The 22732-nt window shown below is 38.6% G+C and overlaps 1 protein-coding gene across 5 annotated transcripts in view; it reads left to right on the top strand.

The window, feature by feature from the left end:
* LOC140486427 (uncharacterized) overlaps window positions 1-22732 on the top strand; it is a 46692-nt gene that overhangs the window by 18294 nt on the left and 5666 nt on the right. For 2 of the 5 annotated variants that reach the window (XM_072585539.1, XM_072585542.1), the window contains 5 exons: window positions 4793-4969; window positions 5857-5982; window positions 7296-7412; window positions 16786-16933; window positions 18964-19032. In XM_072585539.1, coding sequence (XP_072441640.1) covers window positions 4793-4969; window positions 5857-5982; window positions 7296-7412; window positions 16786-16933; window positions 18964-19032 — 637 coding nt within the window. Of the gene's footprint in view, window positions 1-4792; window positions 4970-5856; window positions 5983-7295; window positions 7413-9372; window positions 9456-11271; window positions 11391-16785; window positions 16934-18963; window positions 19034-22732 lie in introns of those variants that run through there. The other 3 variants (XR_011962564.1, XM_072585543.1, XM_072585541.1) reach the window with 3 other exon arrangements.

The following is a 22732-nucleotide window of genomic DNA, read 5'->3' on the forward strand; positions in this document are numbered from 1 at the left end:
AAGTCTGATGTTGTTCACTTAGTGTGATTTGCAGCACGTGTCTTGAATAATGATCAGTTGCAGGCCCCAGCTATAGTGGAGATGAGGGACCAAACACTTTTGCACCTCTGGCTGAGATTAAATAATCATAGCAATTGGAAACCTGGGACATATTTCTCTCTGTAGCTGAATGCCACATGAAATAATGTTCTTGCCAACTGAAAACCAGATCCTGGATTATGCAACATGAGGGAGAGATTAAATTTTGTATTTGTTTTTAAAGTCACTCATTAAAGATGATTCTACATAATTTCCAACGGAGTTAGACATCATCTTCATTGTGAAGATATTTATTCCAATGTTTCACAACCAAATGCTGGAAGAATCTCATTCAAATGTTTGGATGTAAATTATGTAGTTTTTGCCTTTCATTTCGCGGTCTGTAGACAGGGCCTATTCTATGTAGAAAGATTCTATACACTTAATTTTTGAAATTAATTTTCCAACTGAGAGGTTCATGCATTTTGTGCATATCACAAAACAGAAGAAAGATTTTCTTGGCGGGAATAGGGGCGAGCAGTTACAGTTTTAAGTTACATAAATCACTAAAGGCTCTTAATTTGAATTTTAGCAGAAGTACACCTGACCTCTAACTTGATATATGAGTGCTTAGCATCCATGGATCCATACATCAGCAAGCATCATTCTCTTGAGGGCAAAGGGGAGAACAACAGAACAAAATAAAGCAATATAATTGACAATAAAGGCATCACAGTTTTGAAGTTTTAAAGTTGGCTTGTTGATTGGTGATATTGGCAACTTATACCTAAAAGCAATATATTGATTTTCCTTCTAATACTTTTAGACCTATCAATTGAAATAAATTATCAACGAAGTGCAACTTGAAACTTTTGTTTCTTATTAAAAGATTCTACAGTAATGACATAATGCCATATGCTCACAAATGTAACTTGTACCAATGTCCAGAATATTCCCCTCAAGTCAATCTTTGGTTCCATCCTTTTCACTTACATGTTGCCCTTATCAATTTCAATGGAAATGTGTGATTTTCCACATTTATGCTGAAGGCACCCAGCTTTACCTCACCATCAACTTCCTTAACCCTATCACCCCTATGCTAACAGACTTATGTTAACTTCAGGTTAAGCAATATGTTTATTTTAATAGTCTAATCCTGGTTTTTATATTTCTCTGTGGCCTCCCTATCTCTCTAATCCTCTCCAGACCCATAATTCTCTGTTTTTTTGGGCTTTGCTAATTCTAGTCTTGTTCATCCCAATTGAATCTTTCTACTGCTGTAGTCATGCCTTTGTCTGCCTAGACATTTAAGGTTCTGAATACCTTCTCCCTAAACCTGTCTACTTCAGTGTGTCCTTACCATGCTTCTTAAAATCTCTTTGACAAACCTTTGGGTATCTGCCATAAAACCAGAAGTTACAGGAGCATGATTAGGCCTTTTGATACATTGAGTCTGCTTTCCCATTTGATCGTGACTGCTGTGTTTTTCAACCCCATTCTGTTGCTTTATCACTGTAACCCTTGATCTCTTTCTAAACATGAATCAAGCTTTCTCACAAATCTTCTCAAAACTCAATGTCTGTCTTTCTATTTATTAAAGATACTCAATGACTTGGCCTCCACAGCTTTCTGTGGCAATGAGTTTCACGGATTCACCATCCTCTGGATGAAGGAATTCCTCTTCCTCTCAGTTCTAAAGGGTCGTCCCTTCACTTTGAGACTGTACACTTAGGTCATAATCTCTCCTTATGGAAACATCTCCATGTTTACTCTATCCTGGCTTCTCTTCTGCCCTAATATGTATTTGTTTTATAATGCTTTGATAAAGGGCATAGGCACATTTCATTATATTGGGGCCTTCTAATAGCTCTATGCAAATTGGCAGCTGCATTTCAGAAAATGGCAATCAGAGCACCTTTGAAGTATTAAGTTCCTATGAGATGAACTTTATTAGATGTCATAAAAAGCATAGTATAAATGCTGACACATTTGTTTTTAACTGGACATAATGCTCTTCATAAACAGAACGATCTAGCTCTATGCCTTTACCCTTGCCTCAGTTCATCTGCTGCTCAAACCCTTATCTGGACTTGAATTGTCCACTACTGCCCTTCAACATGCACCATCCATAAATTTGAGCTCATGCAAAACTCAGCCAGTATCAGTTCCAGTTCGTACCAAATCCCATTCAAACATCAACTCCTGTGTTTGCAGATCTACGTTGGTTTTATGACAAATAGAGTTTAATTTAAAACTTTACATCTTTGTTATCAAATTTCTCCATGGAATATCTTTCCTGTCTCTAACCTCCCCCAGCCCCACAGGCTTCCAAAATCTCAATACCTATTGAAGCTTGGCCTTTTCCAAATCCCTGATTTTTATATTTCTGCCATTAGTCTTCAGCTGCTCTGTGGTAACCATCATGATTGCTTCCCTAAACTGCTCCATCTCTCTACCTTTGTTCCTTTAAGATACTCAAAATCTATTTCTGTGACAAATCTTTTGTCTTAATATCTTCTTGGGTATACTGCCAAATATTGCTTGTATGAAACATCTTGGGACTTTATGCATCAACTAAAAGTTTCGTTAATCATTCATTGCACTACACATGCCCCACCTCATCCATATTCCTTGGTAAAGTCATATAGTCTCTGCTGAACACCTTGGAGTTGGTATGAGGCTGAGTATAGGGGTGATTTTGCATAAACCCTATTGCAGCTTTTTGAAATTGTATGTTCGGGTCTTAAAGGAAAAAGATAAGTTCTTCACACAACTCTATTTTACCTTAAATTGGAATATGTGTGCTGAATTTTTAAAGAAGGTTTATTATTTGCATTGACTGAAAAAATAAGTGTAAATTGAAATGAGGTGTCTGGTTATAAGTATGATTCAACATCAATTTGATACAGAAATTGAATACTAATTTCTACAAACCCAGCAATGTAAACTAGCTGTTAGTACTATAATAACAATGTTTCAACCATGTTACTTCTGAAAGATACTCTTCCCTAAAACTATCCGAAATAATTGAAAATCAGTAGCAAATAAAACCAGCAGTTGGCAGCAATATTTTTCTTCATTTACACTTAAAAAAGACAGAATAACTGCTCTAATACTTGGTTTAGATTAATTTACATCAAGATTTAGTTATTTTTAATCTTAGAGGACACCATGGTAGGAATTGGTGTCTCTGATATCATTCTGCCTGAAATAAATAAATTTATAAAGAATATAGTGTACAGGACTTAGTGGGATAAATTGAATAGGCGTTGTGTGAATATTGAAACTGGCTCTTGTAATTCCCCTCTAAATCAGAATACCAATACTGCACGAAGTACATACCATACATTGAATTTATTGAGGAGGAATGGAAAGATAGAAGATCAGTCATTAACTTAGTGAATAACGGAAGTGATTTCTATTTCTTGTATAACTCATGTAAGAACACAAGTTATTCTTCAACTTGTTCATGTTAGTTTAGACAATGGATCATAAACTACTGTAATTACCTGCTGTTTATAATTGCCTTTGGTCGTTTAATTTCCAGGAGGTTTTTGGAACAGCAAATTTTTGTTAATGGGGGATGGACCTCTACAGGGCAATCTGATGTGCATGGCAAGCGACTGTATAGTACCTTAACCATTCAACTTAAAGAATTGTTAATGAGCTGCATCAAGTCTGAATTCAGAGTGGTGCAAGTTAGAAAAAAAAATTGGAAGAAAAACTGCATCAATCAAAAGCTGAAGTAATGAGACCATCAAAATGGGTGCCTAGGCGGAAATGGATTAACCCTGATGTACTGTAGCAAGTTTAACCCATATGTATGATGCAAGCACATGAAGGTCATACCACGTGAATAGTTTAAATGGTGATTCAAATGACATATTGTCATTTTCACAGTTTTCAAAGGAATGGCACGCTAGCTACCTGATTTTTGTGTTTAACTGAGCATCTATACTTATCTAAGGTTGCACGTAAAGATTGGTGAATGCCATTAGCCTCAATGTTCTTTATAGTAAATTCGGACTCATTAGTGGGAGGAAGAATGGTTTTATTTGTGTTTTGGTGACAACATAAATCCATCATTTAGCTTGAAGAAGTGTACTTTTCATAATTCTTTATCCAAATCTGGCAGAACTCTAATATTTGTAACTAATTTACCACAAATAGTTTAGGTTCCTCCTGCATGCATACTGAAGACTAATTTTTATATGTAATTGTAACCTAATATTGAATGAATCTAATATTCATTGTGTTTTTCATAACGTGCTGAGGAATTTTTTCTAATCTTATCACACATGAGGCCTTCAATCATTGGTAACATTTGGCATTTTGAAATAATACTTTAAATATAACAGGGTTAATACATGAATGCATTTTATTTAAAAGGCCGATTCCTCACATAAAGACTTGAAAACAGAGTTTGACAAGTGAAGTTATTGTTATTGGACTTTAAAGATGTGAATATTATGCCAACATTAAAAAAAACATGATATTTTATTGTACCCGGTCTCCTTGTTTAGAATATTGTATTGAATTTGTTCATATGCATCCACCTAGTACAACATTTCCTCCTCCCTGAAGGGTCGCAAAGTCTGAACTTTATCACAAGGATTCTCGCATTTATGTCCTTATAGAAGATGGAGCTAATCTTATCTCTTCAACTTTGTTGATGTGGAGTTAATGACATGATCAACATCAAAGCAACTTTGTTTAGAAGAGGAAAGTTTTCAATGATATTTTAAATAAATGGTCACTCTTCCTTTATCATCAGAATGCAACACTGAACCCAGCAGCAAAAACGCAGGTAGCTTTAACTAAGGAGTTTCCAGTCTCCTCTGGCACACAACACAGGAAGAAAGAGGTGCTGAATGTTTATGGTGAGTGGGTTCCTGTGGAAAAAGGCAGTGAAGAAACCACTGATGATGTCTTTGCAGATGTCTCTACTCAGGTGAGAGTTGTGCTGCTAACAGTTATGCATTGGGTTGAACTGTTCTATATGTGAGAAGTGTTCATTTTTTAAATGGATCTCAAGACTTTGTAAAATGCAGAACAAATTTGCCTTAATTTGCGGGTAGGGATGTATACATTTTAAATATTTATAGATATTGAAATAATTTGAAACTTAAACAATTATAGTTCCAAGTTTTTATGCATACATAGAAGGAATTCAGTCAATTCACTGAGAATTAACCAATATTGTATTTTACTTCATCAATCTATGTCCAAAGAAAGAAAAATGGAAATAAAGGAATGCTTTTCATCTTTTTAAATGACCATTCTATCCCATGTATGTGGCTCACGTGGTGTACCCAGCCAAGCTGTGCACTTGAGAGTTGCGTGCTTAATAAGCAGACTATTCTGAATTACCTGACATCAACAAGGGCTGGACAGAGCTGTTCAATTAGATTTGATGCTCCTTGGTTGATCATTGATGTTATTATAAACCTCTGGAACAGGTGAACTTGGCCTTGAACCTCCTGGCCCAAACGTAGGGACACAACCACTGCATCACAAGAACTGCTTCTCCTTGGTTGAGGATGTAATAATTGGCCCTGGTTACCCTTGTCTATCAACTCCTTTTGGGTATGTGTGTGTTGGCCTTGGGTATCAGAAATGAACTCTGCATTCAAGTAGCATGCTGACATCCATTTGCTCATTGTTGAATTAAGACCAGGGGCATGATATTTGGCCCTTAAATGATTTGATACTGGTCATGTGGGTGAAATATTATAGTGTGATCTGCCTCCAACACAATGCCAACATTCAGAAAAAGAAGATGAATTTTTTTTGAAAGGGAATAGCACAGCAAATCAGGCACTAATGTGATAATATTAGTACTTTGTATTTCAGGCAGTAGATATCTCTGTAACAATGACTAAGAGAGCAACAGCTCAGAGACGACTTGTAAAAAATCCATACGATGTAGAGGCTATGTCGATGATCCTTCGGACACAGGAACAGGTATGTCTAGGAAATGCTTATGCTTTGGCCTGGACTATTGCATGAGGTTTGAAAGGATTATGATTTTTCTGAAATGAAAGCTTGAAGGTGGCCAAGGATATTTTAAGTTGACAATCAAGCTGCAGCACAGGATTTTTATTTGGAATGAAACCCTAGTGCAGTACAAAGGGTATGTTACTTTGTCAAAGATACTGTTGATTCAGAAAAGAACAGGAATTTTTCAAATGTCCTGGTCAGCATTACTCTCTGATTTAGCACCAAAAAATTACATTGCCATTCATAACTTTGAAGATCTTGCTGTGTAGAAAATCTTTACTGGTCACAGCAGTTCAAAATAACTCATCAATATAGACAAACATCCACACAGGGAACAAGACTAGCCCACTCTCTCTTCAAGGCAGAAGTGAGAACTGCAGATGCTGGAGATTAGAGTCAAGATTAGAGTGCTGGAAATACACAGCAGGTCAGGCAGCCCCTCCTGATGAAGGGTTCCTGCCCAAAACGTCGATTTTTATGCTCCTCGGATGCAGCCTGACCTGCTGTGCTTTTTCAGCACCACTCTAATCTTCATTCTCTCTTCGAGCCTTCTCTGCCTTTCAATAAGATTGTGGCTGATCTAATTTTAACCTCCACACATTGTAGCATATCCCCAATAATCTTTTATCCCCATGGCAATCAAGAATCTATCTCCTTCTGCTATAAAGACATTGAAGTATTCTACATCCACTACCTTTTGAGCAAAGGAATTCTAAAGACACTCAATCCCCAGAGAGAAAAAAATGTTTCCTCATGTCTGCCTTAAAGTGGATGATCCCTTTATGTGAAGTGATTCTGAAAGGTAAGGTTTTGCATTATCGTGGAGTATCAATCTGCCTGTACTTTTCAACAAAAGGTTTATCTTTAAAGCACTTCCACCTTGCCTCTGCGTGAACCTCATTTTAATTATTTTCATTCTGTAAATTTTTTATCTTTTGTGTGATGCTGACTTCTCATGACGTATAGTCACCATCTGGCACTTTGATCAAAAATCTACATGCTCCCTCTTCTCCCGCCAGTGTCATCTCAACAAGTCAGGTTCATCAGGGAGGAGAATGATGGGAAAGATAAACCAAAAGGAAATGCTGCCATCATAATATAAAGTAATTAATTCTGGAGGAATTAAGCAACAATCTACTCACTATATTAATTTTGAATATTTTGCAATTCATTATTGGAACTGGATATCTATGTCTTCAGGTTATTTAGATTTAATAAAATTTTAAACAAGTACTTATTTTCAACATTTTTAAATATGTTATTCTCTTTTTCATCAGATTGATGTGTGGGCTCAGTCAAACTCTCTGCCTGGTCAGTTTACAGGCAGTACTGGAGCTCACGTCTTGAGCTATGAAGAACTAATAAATAGTGGCCCTCAAGCTTGGATCAGGAAGGTAATGAACACATTTGTGTGTTAAATTCTGTTGTCAATGTTGAAATTAAAATAGCCATGTAAAGGAATTGTTGGGATTTAAACCATGAATGTCCAAGCTTATTGCGAGAGTCACAGTTCGATTTTTTTTCTCACTCAAAGGGCCGATGAGCAAGTTTTTGAAAGTTAAGGTTTAGCACACCATTAAACATGAATTTCAAAACAGCAGCTGAGGTATGAAGAAAACATAATTTGCATGAGTGAGGGAACTGTCAAAGCAATACTTTTAAATGTTAATAAAGGTGACCAGTCTGCCAAGTAACAAAACTAACTAATGAAATATTTATTACCTTTCCATTTAAACAGAGCTAGACAGAGACAGACTAGGTTCCCCAGTCTTGGTCACCAGGGAAGCAGGAATTTATGCAAGTGGGCATTGAAATCAGCTTGACTTTCAGCCTCCATGCTTGTTCCCCGTTTTTGTTTTGTAAGAGAGCAAGAGGAAGTGTATTGTGTTTGGTTCATGGACAAACAGTCACCCACTTCTGCAGACACAGACAGACACACACTCTCTTATTCAGAGACAGACAACAGATTCCACCTCTCGCCTCTTCTGGGACTTGATGAACCACTTCACTAATTGCACTCTGGGTTTTCAGAAGGCTAGCTCCTATGTGTGAGGATGAGGGCCTTCTTTTTTTTCCATTTTTTTCTATGCCCTGATGGACCACTCTCCAACATGCCCAATGTTCTGGAAACTAAAAACCAATTGCCACTGTTTACCTTCCCACCATGTGCTGCTTGCCCTGTCGGAGATGTTTTCTGCCCACATTTCCTTCTAATGGACTCCCCAATGAGCCTGCCGATAATAAATTCAAGTGAGTAACAACTGTGATTGGGCAAGGAGTTCTGCAGTATCTCTCAAATATTCACTGAGCTGCTCTTGTGTGAGTCTTAGTGAAGACTGCATTTAGTACTTTTGAGAGCTACATCATGGGCTGCTTGTTAGACAAGCCTGATTTTGAATCATACCTTCAATACTTAAAAAGAGCCAGTGAATGAGAAAAGTGTGTTGCAGTTTAATGTGAGTCATGTGTCAGTGAAGGTGTTTTGTCATTGTCTGATCAGACACTTGACAAAGAATAATCTTCCCACTGGTTACCTATTAGCTGACTTCCTGCTATCATTTCTGAGCATTCAATATAGAATATTGTACGTGGACAGAGCTAATGAGGAGATTCTATTTTAATTATTAACAACTTAAACTGCTTTTACTAAGAGTAAATCTTGTTACACAGTTTGGCTGGGCTTTGAGGAAGATAACTGTCTTCAATTGCAGTGTCCCAAGTATAAAACAACTATTTTCTCCCCAGAATCTGCCTCAATCTGAGAGTTCATAGGCGTGATTGTAACAGAAATTTGGTATAAACATTCAAACTTCCAGGAAATATTCATGTTCCTCTGAGTTTTCAAGTGTCATTTGGCATTACCTTTAAGGATTTGCATATATTTAAGGATATATGCAAGACAAGTTCTACTGATTCATGACAACTTCTGTATGGAAATGGGTGAAAATTTGAATAGTAAAGTATAGACCAAATACAAGCATGTTATGGCTGAAATGCCCTATTTGAAATCACAAGTACATCAAAGGGTGGGTAAGAAGCTTTGGGAGGGAAAACTTTGAAGGATCTTTTGGGTTTTATATTACTTAATGCTTAGAATACCCATTAATCAGAATCATGTAGCTGTGTGGTTTTATAATTTATACTGACATTTTAAAACGCTCTTGGCCAACCATGTGTTCATACGTAAAAAGTAACATATTATTTTCAATTGGTGTTGTAAGCTTAAACAAGGAAATAGAGCATTTAAAAGTAAAAGTTATACTTCGCATTTTGTATATTTTGACTGACACATGGTTGGTATTTGACCTCTATAGTCAATCCACGAGAGAAGAAAAAAACTAATGTCTGTTTCAGTTTATGTTCAGTGGTGTATCCAGTTCACAAACAAGAGATGCAGTTATACAAAGAGAATCTAACTGGAGCCTGAACCTAAATTGGTATGAAACTGTTGTTTCATGTATCTTTTATTCTATTTATGTTATGAACGCACAATATGTTTTTGTTCTTCAAACTAAACATCCACGCAGGATTGCATTATACACTGGGAAATTCTCGTGAAATAAGTTTTGGAAATTTAGGAACCCTAGAAATGACACTTGCTCATCTGTGTCTTGTCTGCAACAATTTTCATCTTTCTTACTTTACTTTCTCCTTCCTTTGAAATCTATACTTCCTTTAGCAGTTTACCTTTTCCTCATTGTTATGTTCTCATTTTGAACTGCTCTGAAGGTGTGGGTACCAATTGGCAAATTTCCTCCCTAGCGGTTTTCTTTGTATTCCTAAACACAAAATATAGGATCAAAAGTAGTTTATTGAGTTGCTTTGTCACTCAATCAGATCATGGCTGATCTGATTGTTCTCAACTCCACTTTCCTGTCTTTCCCTCATAGCTCTTAATTCCTTCACTGATCAAAAACCAGTCTATCTCAGCCTCAAATATAGTTAATGACCTAGCCTGTACAGACCCCTACAGTAAAAAAAACTCGAAATAAATACCCTCTGAGAAAATAAATTCCATCTCATCTCAGTCTTAAAAAAGATCCCTTAGTCTGAGATTGTGGGAGAGTCTAGGACCAGAATATACAAAGAGAAACATCCTTTCTGCATCTAACTTGTCAATCCCCCAAAAATCTGATATGTTTAAATAAGGTTGCCTCTCATTCTTTTAAACTTCAATGTGTACAGGCCTAACCTCCTCAACCACCTCTTAAAATGCGGTCCCTCCATACCTGCGGTCTGCCTAGTGAATCTTCTCTAGATTGCCTCCATTGCCAGTGTAGCTTGTATTCTCTAAGGGGCTCAAAACTGTTGACACTGTTCTGTTTGTAGTTTGATTAGTGCATAATATAGTTTTAGCAAGACTTCCTTATTTTTAATAGACTATGCTGTTTAAAATACGGTGTTTGATAAACATTCAGATGATCTTTTGTAAAGAGAGTATGTTCCTTTGAGTGCAACTTCACCCTGTTACTTCAGCCCTGGAATCAGATTGGCACTGTTTTTTGCCATGTTGTACTTCCTCTCGCTGAAAGCTGGCAGAATTTGCCTAATGATGACAGCTAACTTTTCCTGTCAGTTAAGAATGAAATAGAATCATAATCCATGGTTTGACACACTCTTAAGCCAAGACAGCTATGTTTTCTACTGTTCTCATACTTCTGTAGCTAAAACTCATTTTATTTTGTTCTCTTCTAGTTCTAAAAGAATCTTAAAGTTATGATGTTTTAGATCAAATGAAAATACAGTTTTCTCTTTTCTTGAAAATGCCTTGCTTTGCAATTATTTACAATAGCCATTTTATATCAGCACCAGTTAAATAAGGCAATATATGATGAACCTTAATCATATATCTGAGGTATTTAACCGGCTACTATGTGTTACGAGTGTCTTTTATGGGGGTGCTTTTTTGGAGCACTGTTTGCTCCATAACAATTTGAATATTTGTGTTCTCTTTATACTATAAAATTTTCTTTTCTCAATACTCAAAGCAATTGTTTGAAAGAAGCATGAAATATATTTATGGTGTCACATCATATGTCATTAGTTTTAGTAATGCATTAAATGTATTCCAGTCTGCTGTGATAGAAAATTTACGAAGAGAACACTTTATAACAAATGATTTGATTAATACCTACCTGTTTTTTGTCTAAATTGTATAAAGTAAATAAAGTATCTGACTTGGATTTGTGAACTGAATACACGTTGGAGGTACTGAAACAGATGTTGATGATAAAAAATTCTATCATTACAAAGCAGGTGCAAAAGCAGGAAGGAACCCTGGGCGACTTTGGCTGGGGTTTGTATCATTCTCTGCATGGTTGCCTCTTTCTTTTGTGAGGTTCCTGGAAAAACAGGGGAAGAAGCAAATGGAAGTAAGTAGAAACCAATCCAGGTTTTTGGGATGAGGCAGTTGGTATATCAGATCTTTGGTTGATTTGGAGAACTGTATTTAACTGTTGGTAGATTTTGCATGCATTTTAATATTTATTAAACAAAGATATGTTCAAATATGTTTCTGTTTAATTGTAATGAAAAATTGATTAAAATTCTTGGATGCAATTTAAAGAGCAATTAAACTCATAGGTGTATTAAAACAGTTATAAAGTGAATTAATTCAAGTGCTAATCTATATAACAATTTTTTTCCGATCTAAGCCCTTTATAAGTCTGACTTCTCAGATTCACCATTTAGTATTTACAGTTGGTAATGATACAGAGGTGCTTTAAATTTAAAAATAATGTCCTTACTAAAATAACTTGAGTTAGTACTGATTTAATTCAATACTTTAATAGGATTTTGAGATTTTGCTGTTTGCTGAACTTAAATTGATTCGAAAGCCTCATTGTCAATGCTTTTACTACAGTGTGATTCATTACCTTATGTTGCATTGTTGTATTTGCTCTGACACATTGGGCAGGCTGACTGGTGTCTAAAATGAGCCTTGATGCACCACTGAAGCCTTCTCCCAGTGAGGTCCACACACTAGCTAGACACCATCATCAGATATATGAGGTGACACATGAATATATTGACTTGACAATGTAACAAATAGAAGACCTTTTGCATCTGTTACCTTCTGTTTTCACTCGTTCTCTGACTTACCTGCTTCGTTGTTTTCTCTAAATTCTTCTGTGTGGTGATTCCAAACAATTATTGCAGGCACTGCTTATTTTCAAAAGACAGTAAAAACTGGGTAATGAATGCAAAAATATTATTGGCATTTGGTAGAAGAAATCAAATGGTAATAAATACAGATAAAAACTGTTAATGTATGGAAAGAGGTCTGCTGACCTAAAGTACTCTCTTAGATTTCTAGATCCCATTTGAGCTTTTTAATAGTGACCAAGGTACTCTTATTTTTAGTTGTGGACAGTAAACCTGAAAATTCTTTCTTTGATATGATACTTATTCGTTAGTTTGCCATCAGAATAAAGTATGCTTTTGTATTTGCTCCTGTCTTCATTCTATACTAGGTCATGCTTGAATTCCACCCACTATTGTATTCACCAACTACAAAGCACAAGTCAGGAGTGTGATGGAATACTCTCAAACTGCCTGGAAGAGTGCAGCTCCAACAACACTCAAGAAGCTTGACGCCATTTAGGACATAGGTGTCTGCTTGATTTACAGCCTTACTGCCTCCAGTAGTCGCACTCTTCACCATCGATGCCCAGTGGCAAGAGTGTGTACCATCTATAAGATGCACTGCAGCAACTCACCAACGGTCCTTTGACAAAAATGTCCAACTCTTCCAAGTCTATTAACACTGAGAATAACAAGAGCAGCAGATTCACGATGCATGTGCAGGTGTCATTTTGGTGAGGATGAGGTCATGTAGGCTTTTCCTTCCTGTTGGTTCCCTCACCATCTGCCAACCAGCTTGATCATTAGAACTGCTGCATGCCATTCTTTGGTGGTGGATGTTGAAATCCCCTACCCAGAGTACATACTGTGCCCTTACCACCCTCAATGTTTCCTCCAAGTGTTGTTCAACATGGGGGGATACTAACTCATCAACCAAGGGATGATGGTACGTGGCAGTCACAGGAACTGACCTTGCTTATGTTTGTAATATCAGATTTCATGGTGTCAGAGTCAATGTTGAGGACTCCCAGAGCAGCTCCCTCCTGACTGTATGCCACCTCTGCTTGGCCTGTCAGTGGAACAGAACATAGCCAGGGATGATGATGGTGATGCCTGGGACTTTGTCTATTCACAACCATCATGGGGAGGTGTCATTAACAGTGTTATCAAACACCACCTGCTCAGCAATAACCTGCTCAGTGACGCCTAGTTTGGATTCCACCAGGGCCACTCAGTTGCTGACCTTGTTGATCCAGCCTTGGTTCAAACACTGACCAAAGAGCTGAATTCCTGAAGTGAGGTGAGAGTGACAGGCCTTGATACCAAGGCCACATTGCCCACATGTGGCATCAGGGAGCCTTAGCAAAACTGGAATTGAAGGGAATTGGGAGGGATAGCTCTGAAATCATATCTGGCACATAGGAAAGTAGTTGTGATTGTTGGAGGTCAGTCATCTCAGTTCCAGGACATCCCTGCAGGGGCTTTTCAAGCTAGTATCCGAGGCCCAACTGTATAAAGCTGCTTCATCAATGACCATTCCTCCATCATAGGGTCAGAAATGGGGACGTTTGCTGATCTTTGCACAATATTCAGCACCATTCATGGCTCCTCAGATATTGGAGTCGTGCAAGTCCAAATGCCCAAGAGTTGGGCAATATCCAAGCTTGGACTGAAAGTGGCAAGTATTATTCAAGCCACAGAAATGCCAGGCATCTCCAATAAGAGACAAACTAATCACCAACCCTTGACATTTAATGGCTTTACCACCATCACTGAATACCTGACTATCAACACCCTGGGAGTTACCTCTAACCAGAAATTGAACTGAACTCACCATATTTATTTAATTCATTGTCGGGATGAGGGCATCACTGGCTGGGCCAGCATTCATTGCCCCTCTCTATTGTCCAGAGAGCAGTTAAGAGTTATATGTAAGCCAGACTAGGTAAGGATGGCAGTTTCCTTAACTAAAGGGCATTAGTGAACCAGATGGGCTTTTTCAGACAATTAACAATGAATTCATGGTCCATTCCAGATATATATTGCATTCTACCACCTGCTGTGGTAGAACTCAAACCCGGATCCCCAGACCATTACCTGGGTGTCTGAATTAACACTCCAGCGATAGTACCGCTCGGCCATTGCCTCCTGCTGTAAAAAGAGTGTCTACAAAAGCAGGACAGACGCTAGGAATACTACAATAATGAACTCACCACCTGAATCCCCAAAGCTTACCCACCATCTACAGGCACACGTCAGGAATGTGATGGAATAATCCCCACTGGTCTGGATGAGTGTCACTCCAACAACATTCAAGAAGCTTGACACTATTCAGGCTAAAAGTAGGCGAAAGTGAGGACTGCAGATGCTGGAGATTAGAGTCAAGATTAGAATGGTGCTGGAAAAGCACAGCAGGTCAGGCAGCATCCTGCCTGAAATGTCGATTTTTCTGCTCCTCAGATGCTGCTTGACCTGCTGTGTTTTTCCAGCACCATTCTAATCTTGACACTATCCAGGGCAAAGCAGCCAGTTGTTTGGCAGCACATCCACCTTCAGTCACTTCAGTATTGACACTCACTAGCAGCAGTGTGTACTTATAAGATGTACTGCAGAAATTTAATAAAGATCCTTAGGTTGCCTCTTCCAAACCCCCAAGTCCTTCCATCTAGAGGGACAAGGGCAATAGAACACTATCACCTGCAATTTCCCCTTCAATGCACCCACCATCCTCACTTGGAAATCTTATTGCCTTTACTTAACTGTTGCTGGATCAGACTCCTGGAACTTTCTTCCTGCTGGCATTGAGAGTCACCCTACAGCATGTGGACTGCACCGGTTCAAGAAGGCAGTTCACTCCCAATTTCTCGAGGTGACTGGTGGCAGGCAGTAAATGCTGGTCAGCCAGCGATGCCATTATCCCATGACTGAATTTAAAAGAAAACCCATCACCTGCAAGTTCCCCTCCAAACCATAAGCCATTTTGACTAGAACTATGTGACTGAAACTTGATTATCACTGGGTCAAAATTCTGTGATTCCCTTTCTAACAGGCCTCACCATCCTGACTGTGGGTGTCCCTGCCATAAGGACTATAGTGATGCCCTACTATCACTGTCAGCACAGTTAGGGATAGGCATTAAATGTTGGCTGAGTCAGTTTTGCCTACATTCCCTTGAATGAATGTAAAACAATTCTTTTCTAAGTACTGCTTCAAAAAGTAACTACGTGCATCAATATAGAAGTTCTCCCATGTGCTGTGAAGGATTTTTAATTGGCATTAGCTTGTGTTAGTATACAGGTGCTGGCCTCAGTGGCATTAACCTCGCTGATAGTGTAACGCAGTATGGCAGGACCCTGTTTTGAAAGGAGCTTATGGCTGAACCTTCCGATGTCTCTTGTTTCAAGGTGTCATGCCACTTCTGACAGAGAAATTGAGATGCTGTGACACACCTGGGTCCACAATTGCTATTTGAAATTTTGGGGACTGTTTGGATGCTGCCTGCCCAGAACTGCTTCCCCAGGTCACACACAAATAATCTGGCTGCTGATGCCTTGGAAGACACTACCATCTATAATTATGGCTCCCATCTTTTTGCTGGTGCCCATGCCAGCCTGATTTAGAGGCCTGTCTAGAGCTCCACAACTGTTTGATCAGATTTAACTGAGGTCCTGACCTCAAAATTGCCAAGCCCTCTTCATCTGCAGTCAGGGTGGCTAAATGAATATCAGGGTAGATCCCGTGATATCTTTTGTGATACTTGAATGATTATGATTTAGCACAAAAGTTTGTAGATTTAATGCTGCGCAGGTAAACATGAAATGTGGATAACTTCTCAAGGGATCCTATCATAATTTTGTTGAGTGCCTTGTATCAAATGTCATTCTTTGTTGTTGTGGTGCATGACGAGTAGCTGCCTTGATAGTCAAACTATTTGAAAAGTTCACCACGCAGTCTTTTAAAAAGAAACAATTGAACATGGCAAAGTTTGTATTGCATTACTAGGTCTGCCTTTACAGTACATTTTTCATGACTCCAATTTATATCAGTCTAGTACTTTTAACCGTCAACGTTTAGAAATAATAGCATTTGGCCTCCAGATTCCGTTTCATGTATTAATTGTTACTAAATTAAAAATATCTGAAATGTTGTTGAAGTATTGGTATTCTGCAGTGCCTGGTGATCTTTTGAAAGGCATGGTTGGGAGATGGAAAGAAAAAAAGAGATGTGATAGTTCACAGACTGACCTGTGAACTTCCACTACTGTGTGGAAACTTGGTGCGAGGTCAAATCCTTGTAGTTGCCTTGTTTACCATAGTTAGTCTCAACCCTACTTTTCACTCCACGCTGACAGCAGAGATCTAGGTATGTAGCCTTATTAAAGGAATTTTTAAATACATATCTTTAATCTGCATTTTAAATGTTCGCAGAGCTGACTTTGCAAGGGTTTTTTTCATGCACGTGCCCTTTTCCCTAATACTCTTCATAGTTTGGCCACTGTTTAAAGAAACTATTTTTATTTCTGTTTTGGAATGTCTGATTAATATTTTAAAATATTCTGAGTATGTATGCATTTCTGAGTTCCACAGATTTTGTGAACTAATCTGACTGATGTATTCAGTTTGAAATGCTAATTATGGCCTCTTGTTAAGATTTGTTTGTATTTAACTGTCTACATATAAACAGGACCAGTTCCTGAAGGCTGCACCTTTATCTGGAGGAATGGGAGCACATTTGATGCAGAAAATGGGCTGGAGGCAAGGAGAAGGACTGGGAAAAAACAAAAATGGGCCAGTAGAACCTATAGTCGTTGACTTCAAGATTGATCGTAAAGGTGATGATGCTCTTTGGTCTTCAGTTTATTCATACAGTGGTAAATACAATTGCTTGACAGCAGCAAAACAAGTGATGGTCTCCTAGACATTGTTGATGTAGAAGTATACGCTTTACATGCAAAATATTAAGGTCAAAGTCAGAAGCATGATAACTTACAAGCCAATTCAGATCAGTTTTATAAACATTATATATGTTTATAAGCATATTTGTCAAAGCTGCTCCTAGAATGGTGCTCTGTGTGTCAAGAGCACATATTAGGGCAGCAGTCATATACAATCCACAATTTCTCACTTATCAGGATGAATAGAGAAGGTGACCAAGCATGTTGATGAGGGTGGGGCATCATCACGCATGATGACGTGGTATACATGGACTTCAATAAAGCCTTTGATAAGGTTCCACATGGTAGGCTTTTGGAGAAGATGCGGAGGCATGGGATTGAGGGTGATTTAGCAGTTAGGATTAGAAACTGGCTTTCTGGAAGAAGGCAGCGGGTGGTGGTTGATGGAAAATATTCAGCTTGGAGTCCGGTTACTAGTGGTGTGCCACAAGGATCTGTTTTGGGACCACGCTGTTTGTCATTTTTTATAAATGACTTGGACGCAGGCACAAGTGGATAGGTTACTAAGTTTGCAGATGACACTAAAGTCAGTGGAGTAGTGGACAGTGTGGAAGAATTTTGCAGGTTGCAGGGGGACTTGGATAAACGGCAGAATTGGGCTGAGAGGTGGCAAATAGAGTTCAGTGCAGATACATGTGAGGTGATTCACTTTGGGAAGAATAACAGGAAGGCAGAGTACTGGGTCAGTGGAAAGATTCTTGGTAGTGTGGATGTGCAGAGGGATCTTGGTGTCCATGTACATACATCCTTGAAAGTTGCCAAGCAGGTGATAGTGCTGTTAAGAAGGTATATGTTGTTAAGAAGGTATATTGTTCGAGAGATTGAGTTCCAGAGCCGTGATGTCATGCTGCAACTGCACAAAATGCTAGTGTGGCCGCACTTGAAATATTGTGTACAGTTCTGGTTACCCCATTCCAGGAAGGCTGTGGAAACATTGGAAAAGATGCAGAGGAGATTTACCAGGATATTGCCTGGTCTGGAGTGAAGGTCTTATGAGGAAAGGCTGATGAACATGGGGTCTGTTTTCATTGGAGAGAAGAAGGCTAAGAGGGGATTTGATAGAGACATATAAGTGATCAGAGGATTAGATAGGGTGGACAGTGAGAGTCTTTTTCCTCAGATGATGACGCCAGCTTGTACGAGGGGGCATAACTGCAAATTGAGGGTGATAGATTTAAGACAGTTATTAGAGACAGGTTCTTTACTCAGAATGGTAAGGGCATGGAATGCCCTGCCTGCTAGTGTAGTTAATTCAGCCACATTAGGGGCATTTAAACAGTCCTTGGATAAGCACATGGATAATGATGGGGTGGTGTAGGGGGGCATGGGCTTAGGTTAGTTCACAGGTCAGCAATATTGAGGGCTGAAGGGCCAGTTCTGTGCTGTATTGTTCTTTGTTCTATGTGTCATACGAGGGCCCTCAATAATTCATTTATATAATCTTGGGTCTCTGCCACTTTATGCCTGTCTGTTCATTCCTTTACTACATCTCTGTACTTTAGTTTCTAAATCCACATACTGAAATATATGTATTGAGTGCCACAAGCTGTTCCTCTTCAGGACAAGAGAAAGAAATCTCTTTTCTCAGGAATAAACAAAAAAAACCACTGTCTTTGAAATCTCACGGATTTCTTTGGACAGATGCATTGCCATATTAACTTTGACCAATAATAGTGTAATCAGTGACTCAGTATGTTCAATGCTGTATTGATTTGTTGTATTATGCATTTTGGAATCTCAAAAATATTAAAATGAACTTGATATTCCAATATTTGAAGTTAGCCGTGTTGAAAGTTAACATTATAGCAAAATCTCCAGCATCTGCAGTCCTCACTTTCTCCATTATAACAAAATAAGTTTTGTTCTTTTCTTGCACAGATTAATGGCTTTTATTTATGCCATTTTAGGTCTTGTAGCTGAAGGTGAGAAAATGCACAAGAAACCTGCAAACTTTGCCATAATGAAGGATCTGTCAGGTATAAATTCCTATGTGATGTGTAATCCATTATATATATATATTTCTTTGATATGAAAACAAAATATTGTGGATAATAGAATTCTGAAACAAAACAGGCAGATCCGTCTATGTCTGTGGTGAACTGTTTAAAGACAAAGACTTTTCTTCAGATGACTTTTTATCAAAAATCTTGAGGGTTGACTAGAAACTTAATTAGCTTGATCACATAAGTACTGTGGCTACAAAAGTAATCAGAGTCTGGGAACTCTGTGGCACATAACTCACTTCTTAACTCCCCAAAGTCTGCTGCCCATTTTGAATACACAAGTCAGGAGTGTGAGAGAATACTTTCCACTTGCCTGGAAGCTCATCAACTTCACAATTTATTCATTTGGAGGATGTATCGTCACTTTGCAAGGCCAACATTTATTGGCCATCTGTGACTGTCCTTGAAAAGGTGATGATGAGCCACCTTCTTGAACTTATGTACTCGTACCCGGAGATAAACCCACACTTCTGTTTGGTAACAATTCCAGGATAGTGACTCAGTGACAATAAAAATATGGCAATGTAATTTCATGTTAGGATGGTGTGTGAAATGGATAGATACTTGCAGCTGCAATGTCCCTTTGGTCTTCTGGGAGATAGTGGTCATGAGTTTGGAACATAGTGTTCAGGAGATTACTTTTGGATTAAGTGATGTGATGGTTGGTTTCTTTTGACCATTGCAATTTGGTGCTCTCCATTGTTCCAAGTAAAAAAGGTAAGCAGGAAAATTGCTGAAGCATTTTTCTAGACTTCGAACCTTTTGGACAAAAGGAGTTGCTGCCAAACATGGATACATTAGTAGACTTTTAGAATAGACCATGACTGGAGGATAAGTAGAGGTCACTCATAACAGAACAAGTGCTAGATGAGGGAGGAGGAAAAAGAGAAAGGGAGTTACAGCATAGATGGCTTGTTTCAGCTCCACTTCATTTGATACCAGGACCTGCAACATGAATTGATCCCAGCCTCATGTCTCCCTCTATTACTATCACAAGATAAACCATTCAAATTGAATTCATGAATAAAATCATGGCATAAAGCTATAATAAGTAGGAGCAGAAATATGCCATTCAACCCATTGAGTCTTCTCTGCCATTCAATAAGATCATGGCTGTTCTGATAATATTCAACCCTACTTTCCTGCTTTATTCTCATAATCCTTGATTCTCTTACTATTTGGAAATCCATCTTGGTCTTGAATACATGTATTAACTAACAACTGTTCAGTTTGTTCCAGGTATGATTTGATGAGTGGCCTGTATAGGTTTAGCAAGACTTCTCTGTTTTTATTACACTATTCCCTTTGAAATAAAGGCCAACACTTCTTTGCCCTTCCCTATTACCAGTTGAATGTCTATTCTGGCATTTTGTGATTCATGCAGGAAAACCCGAAATCCTTCAGTGCGCAACTTTGTGTCTTGTAGATGATAGCCAAGTATTGGGGCGTCAAGAGGTGAAATACTCACATGGTCAGAAGGAACCAACCATCACTTAATCCGGACGTAGTCTCCTTAACACTATCTTCCAAACTCATGACCACTATCTCCCAGAAGAACAAAGGGACATTGTAGCGACAAGTATCTATCCATACCTCACACCATCCTGTCATGGAATTATATTGCTATATCTTTATTATCACTGAATCACTATCCAGGAATTGTTACCAATCAGATGTGTGGATTTATGCTGTAAAAACTCTATTTATATGGTGAGTCAGTGGTTTCTGGACATTGAATATTGATAAGAGGGGATTCAGTGATGGTAATACCAGTGAATATCGAGGGATGGTAGTTAGTTTGTCTTTCTTATTGAAGATGCTTGGCATTCGTGTGGCAAAGATGTTACGTGCCACTTTTTCAGCCCAAGTCTGCATCTTGTTGCATTTGGATATGGTTTACTCCAATATCTGAGGAGCCACAAGCGGTGATGAACATTGTGCAATCATCAGCAAAGATCCACACTTCTGACCTTATGACCTTCTGACCTATTCATTGCTGCACATTCCTTTTTGCTCCTTGCCCTCAGTGCACCTCCATGATGCTGGTGAGATTACTTTAGCAAGTTTGGGCCCTTTATTTAAGTGGCTACAGCATGGCCTGGCCAAACCTGATGGTAGGAATGCAACTGGATGTGCAGGATGCCATTGAGGGCAGAGCTTCAGATTGCAGTATCTTGGTATGGACATCAGCACACTGGGAATGGTTGACTGTATTGACAAAACGTCAGTGGTGAAAGTGGCTGAGAGAGACAGTAGATTTGTGTTCCATTCATGGTGGTATTTCCCCCAGTAATCAGCTGGAGGACAGATTGACGGACTGTGGGGGAAGGAGATGTTTTTATTCATTTTATTTTATCTTCAATTTTTAGTGAGTTTTATTATTTTGTCTCAATTTTAGGAGCGTCTGGCTGGGTTTACTTAAACTAACTGGCTACTAATTAAATAGATACACAGCAGAATGGCGGTGTGAGATAACTAAAATGCATTATAGTCCCTGACAAACAAGGACAAAAAAGCTGAAATAAAAATAGAAATGCTGGAAAAAACTCAGCAGGTCTGGCAGCATATATGGTGAGAGATAGAAAGTTAATGTATCAAGTCCGGCATAACTCTTCAGAATTGACAGGAGCTTGAAAGTACTGTTTTTTATCCTGTTGACAGAAGGAGAAGGAAGAGCAAGTTGAACAGTTTGTGAGGTTGCCCAGAACAAAAGGCAAAGAGAATGCTAACAGAGACCTCGAGGTGTAAAGTACATGGAAAATGTGAAGCTGTTCATTTTCGAATGGAGAATAAAAGAACAGAATGTTACGTAAATAGAAAAAAGCAGCAGAAAGCTGCAAGACGAAGGCGCATGTGAACAAAACTCACAAAGCTGGTACTCAAATGTGGCAAGTAGTCAGGAAGACAAGTGGAATATTGGATCTTATTTCAAGGGGGTTGGAGTATAAGAGTAGGGAAGTCTTACTGCAACTATACAAGGGATGCTGGTGAGATTACTTTAGCAAGTTTGGGCCCTTTATTTAAGGAAAGATATCATTTCAATGGAGGCGGTTCATTGAAGATTCGCTAGGTAGATGATCCTCAGTATGGAGACATTGTCTTATGAGCAAAGACTAAAGAGTTTGGTTCTGTCCTCACTGGAGATTAGAAGAATGTGAGTGATTTTATTGATATATTTAGTATTCTTAAATGGCTTGGCTGACTAAATGCTCAGAGAGTGATCCCTCTCGTGGGAGAATGTTGGATCAGATGCATAATCTCAGAATAAAGGGGTGGTAATTGAAGACTGAGATGAGGAATTTCTTCTCTGAGAGTTGAAATATTTTGGAGCTGTTTGCCAAAGAAAGCTGTGGGGGCAGTGTTCTTGTCTATATTTAAAGTTGAGATAGATTCTTAATCGGTATGGGAAATTAAGAGGAAAAGGCAGGAAAGTGGGTGTGAGGAATGTCAAATCAGCCATGGTCCTATTGAGTGGTGGAGAAGGCTCAAGGGTCCGAAAACAGTTCACTCTTGTATTTATTTCTTATGGTCCTATGATATGAAAAGGAGAAAATGGGATGCTATACTGAAAACAGACTCTTCACAACCGGGTGATGTCAGAAAAGTAGAAGAAATATGTCATGCTCTGGAATGTGGAACTCACTGTTGAGTCCTGAAGGCCGTAAAGTGCCTG

Source organism: Chiloscyllium punctatum, chromosome 15 (assembly GCF_047496795.1).
Source record: "Chiloscyllium punctatum isolate Juve2018m chromosome 15, sChiPun1.3, whole genome shotgun sequence".
Lineage (NCBI taxonomy): Eukaryota > Metazoa > Chordata > Chondrichthyes > Orectolobiformes > Hemiscylliidae > Chiloscyllium > Chiloscyllium punctatum.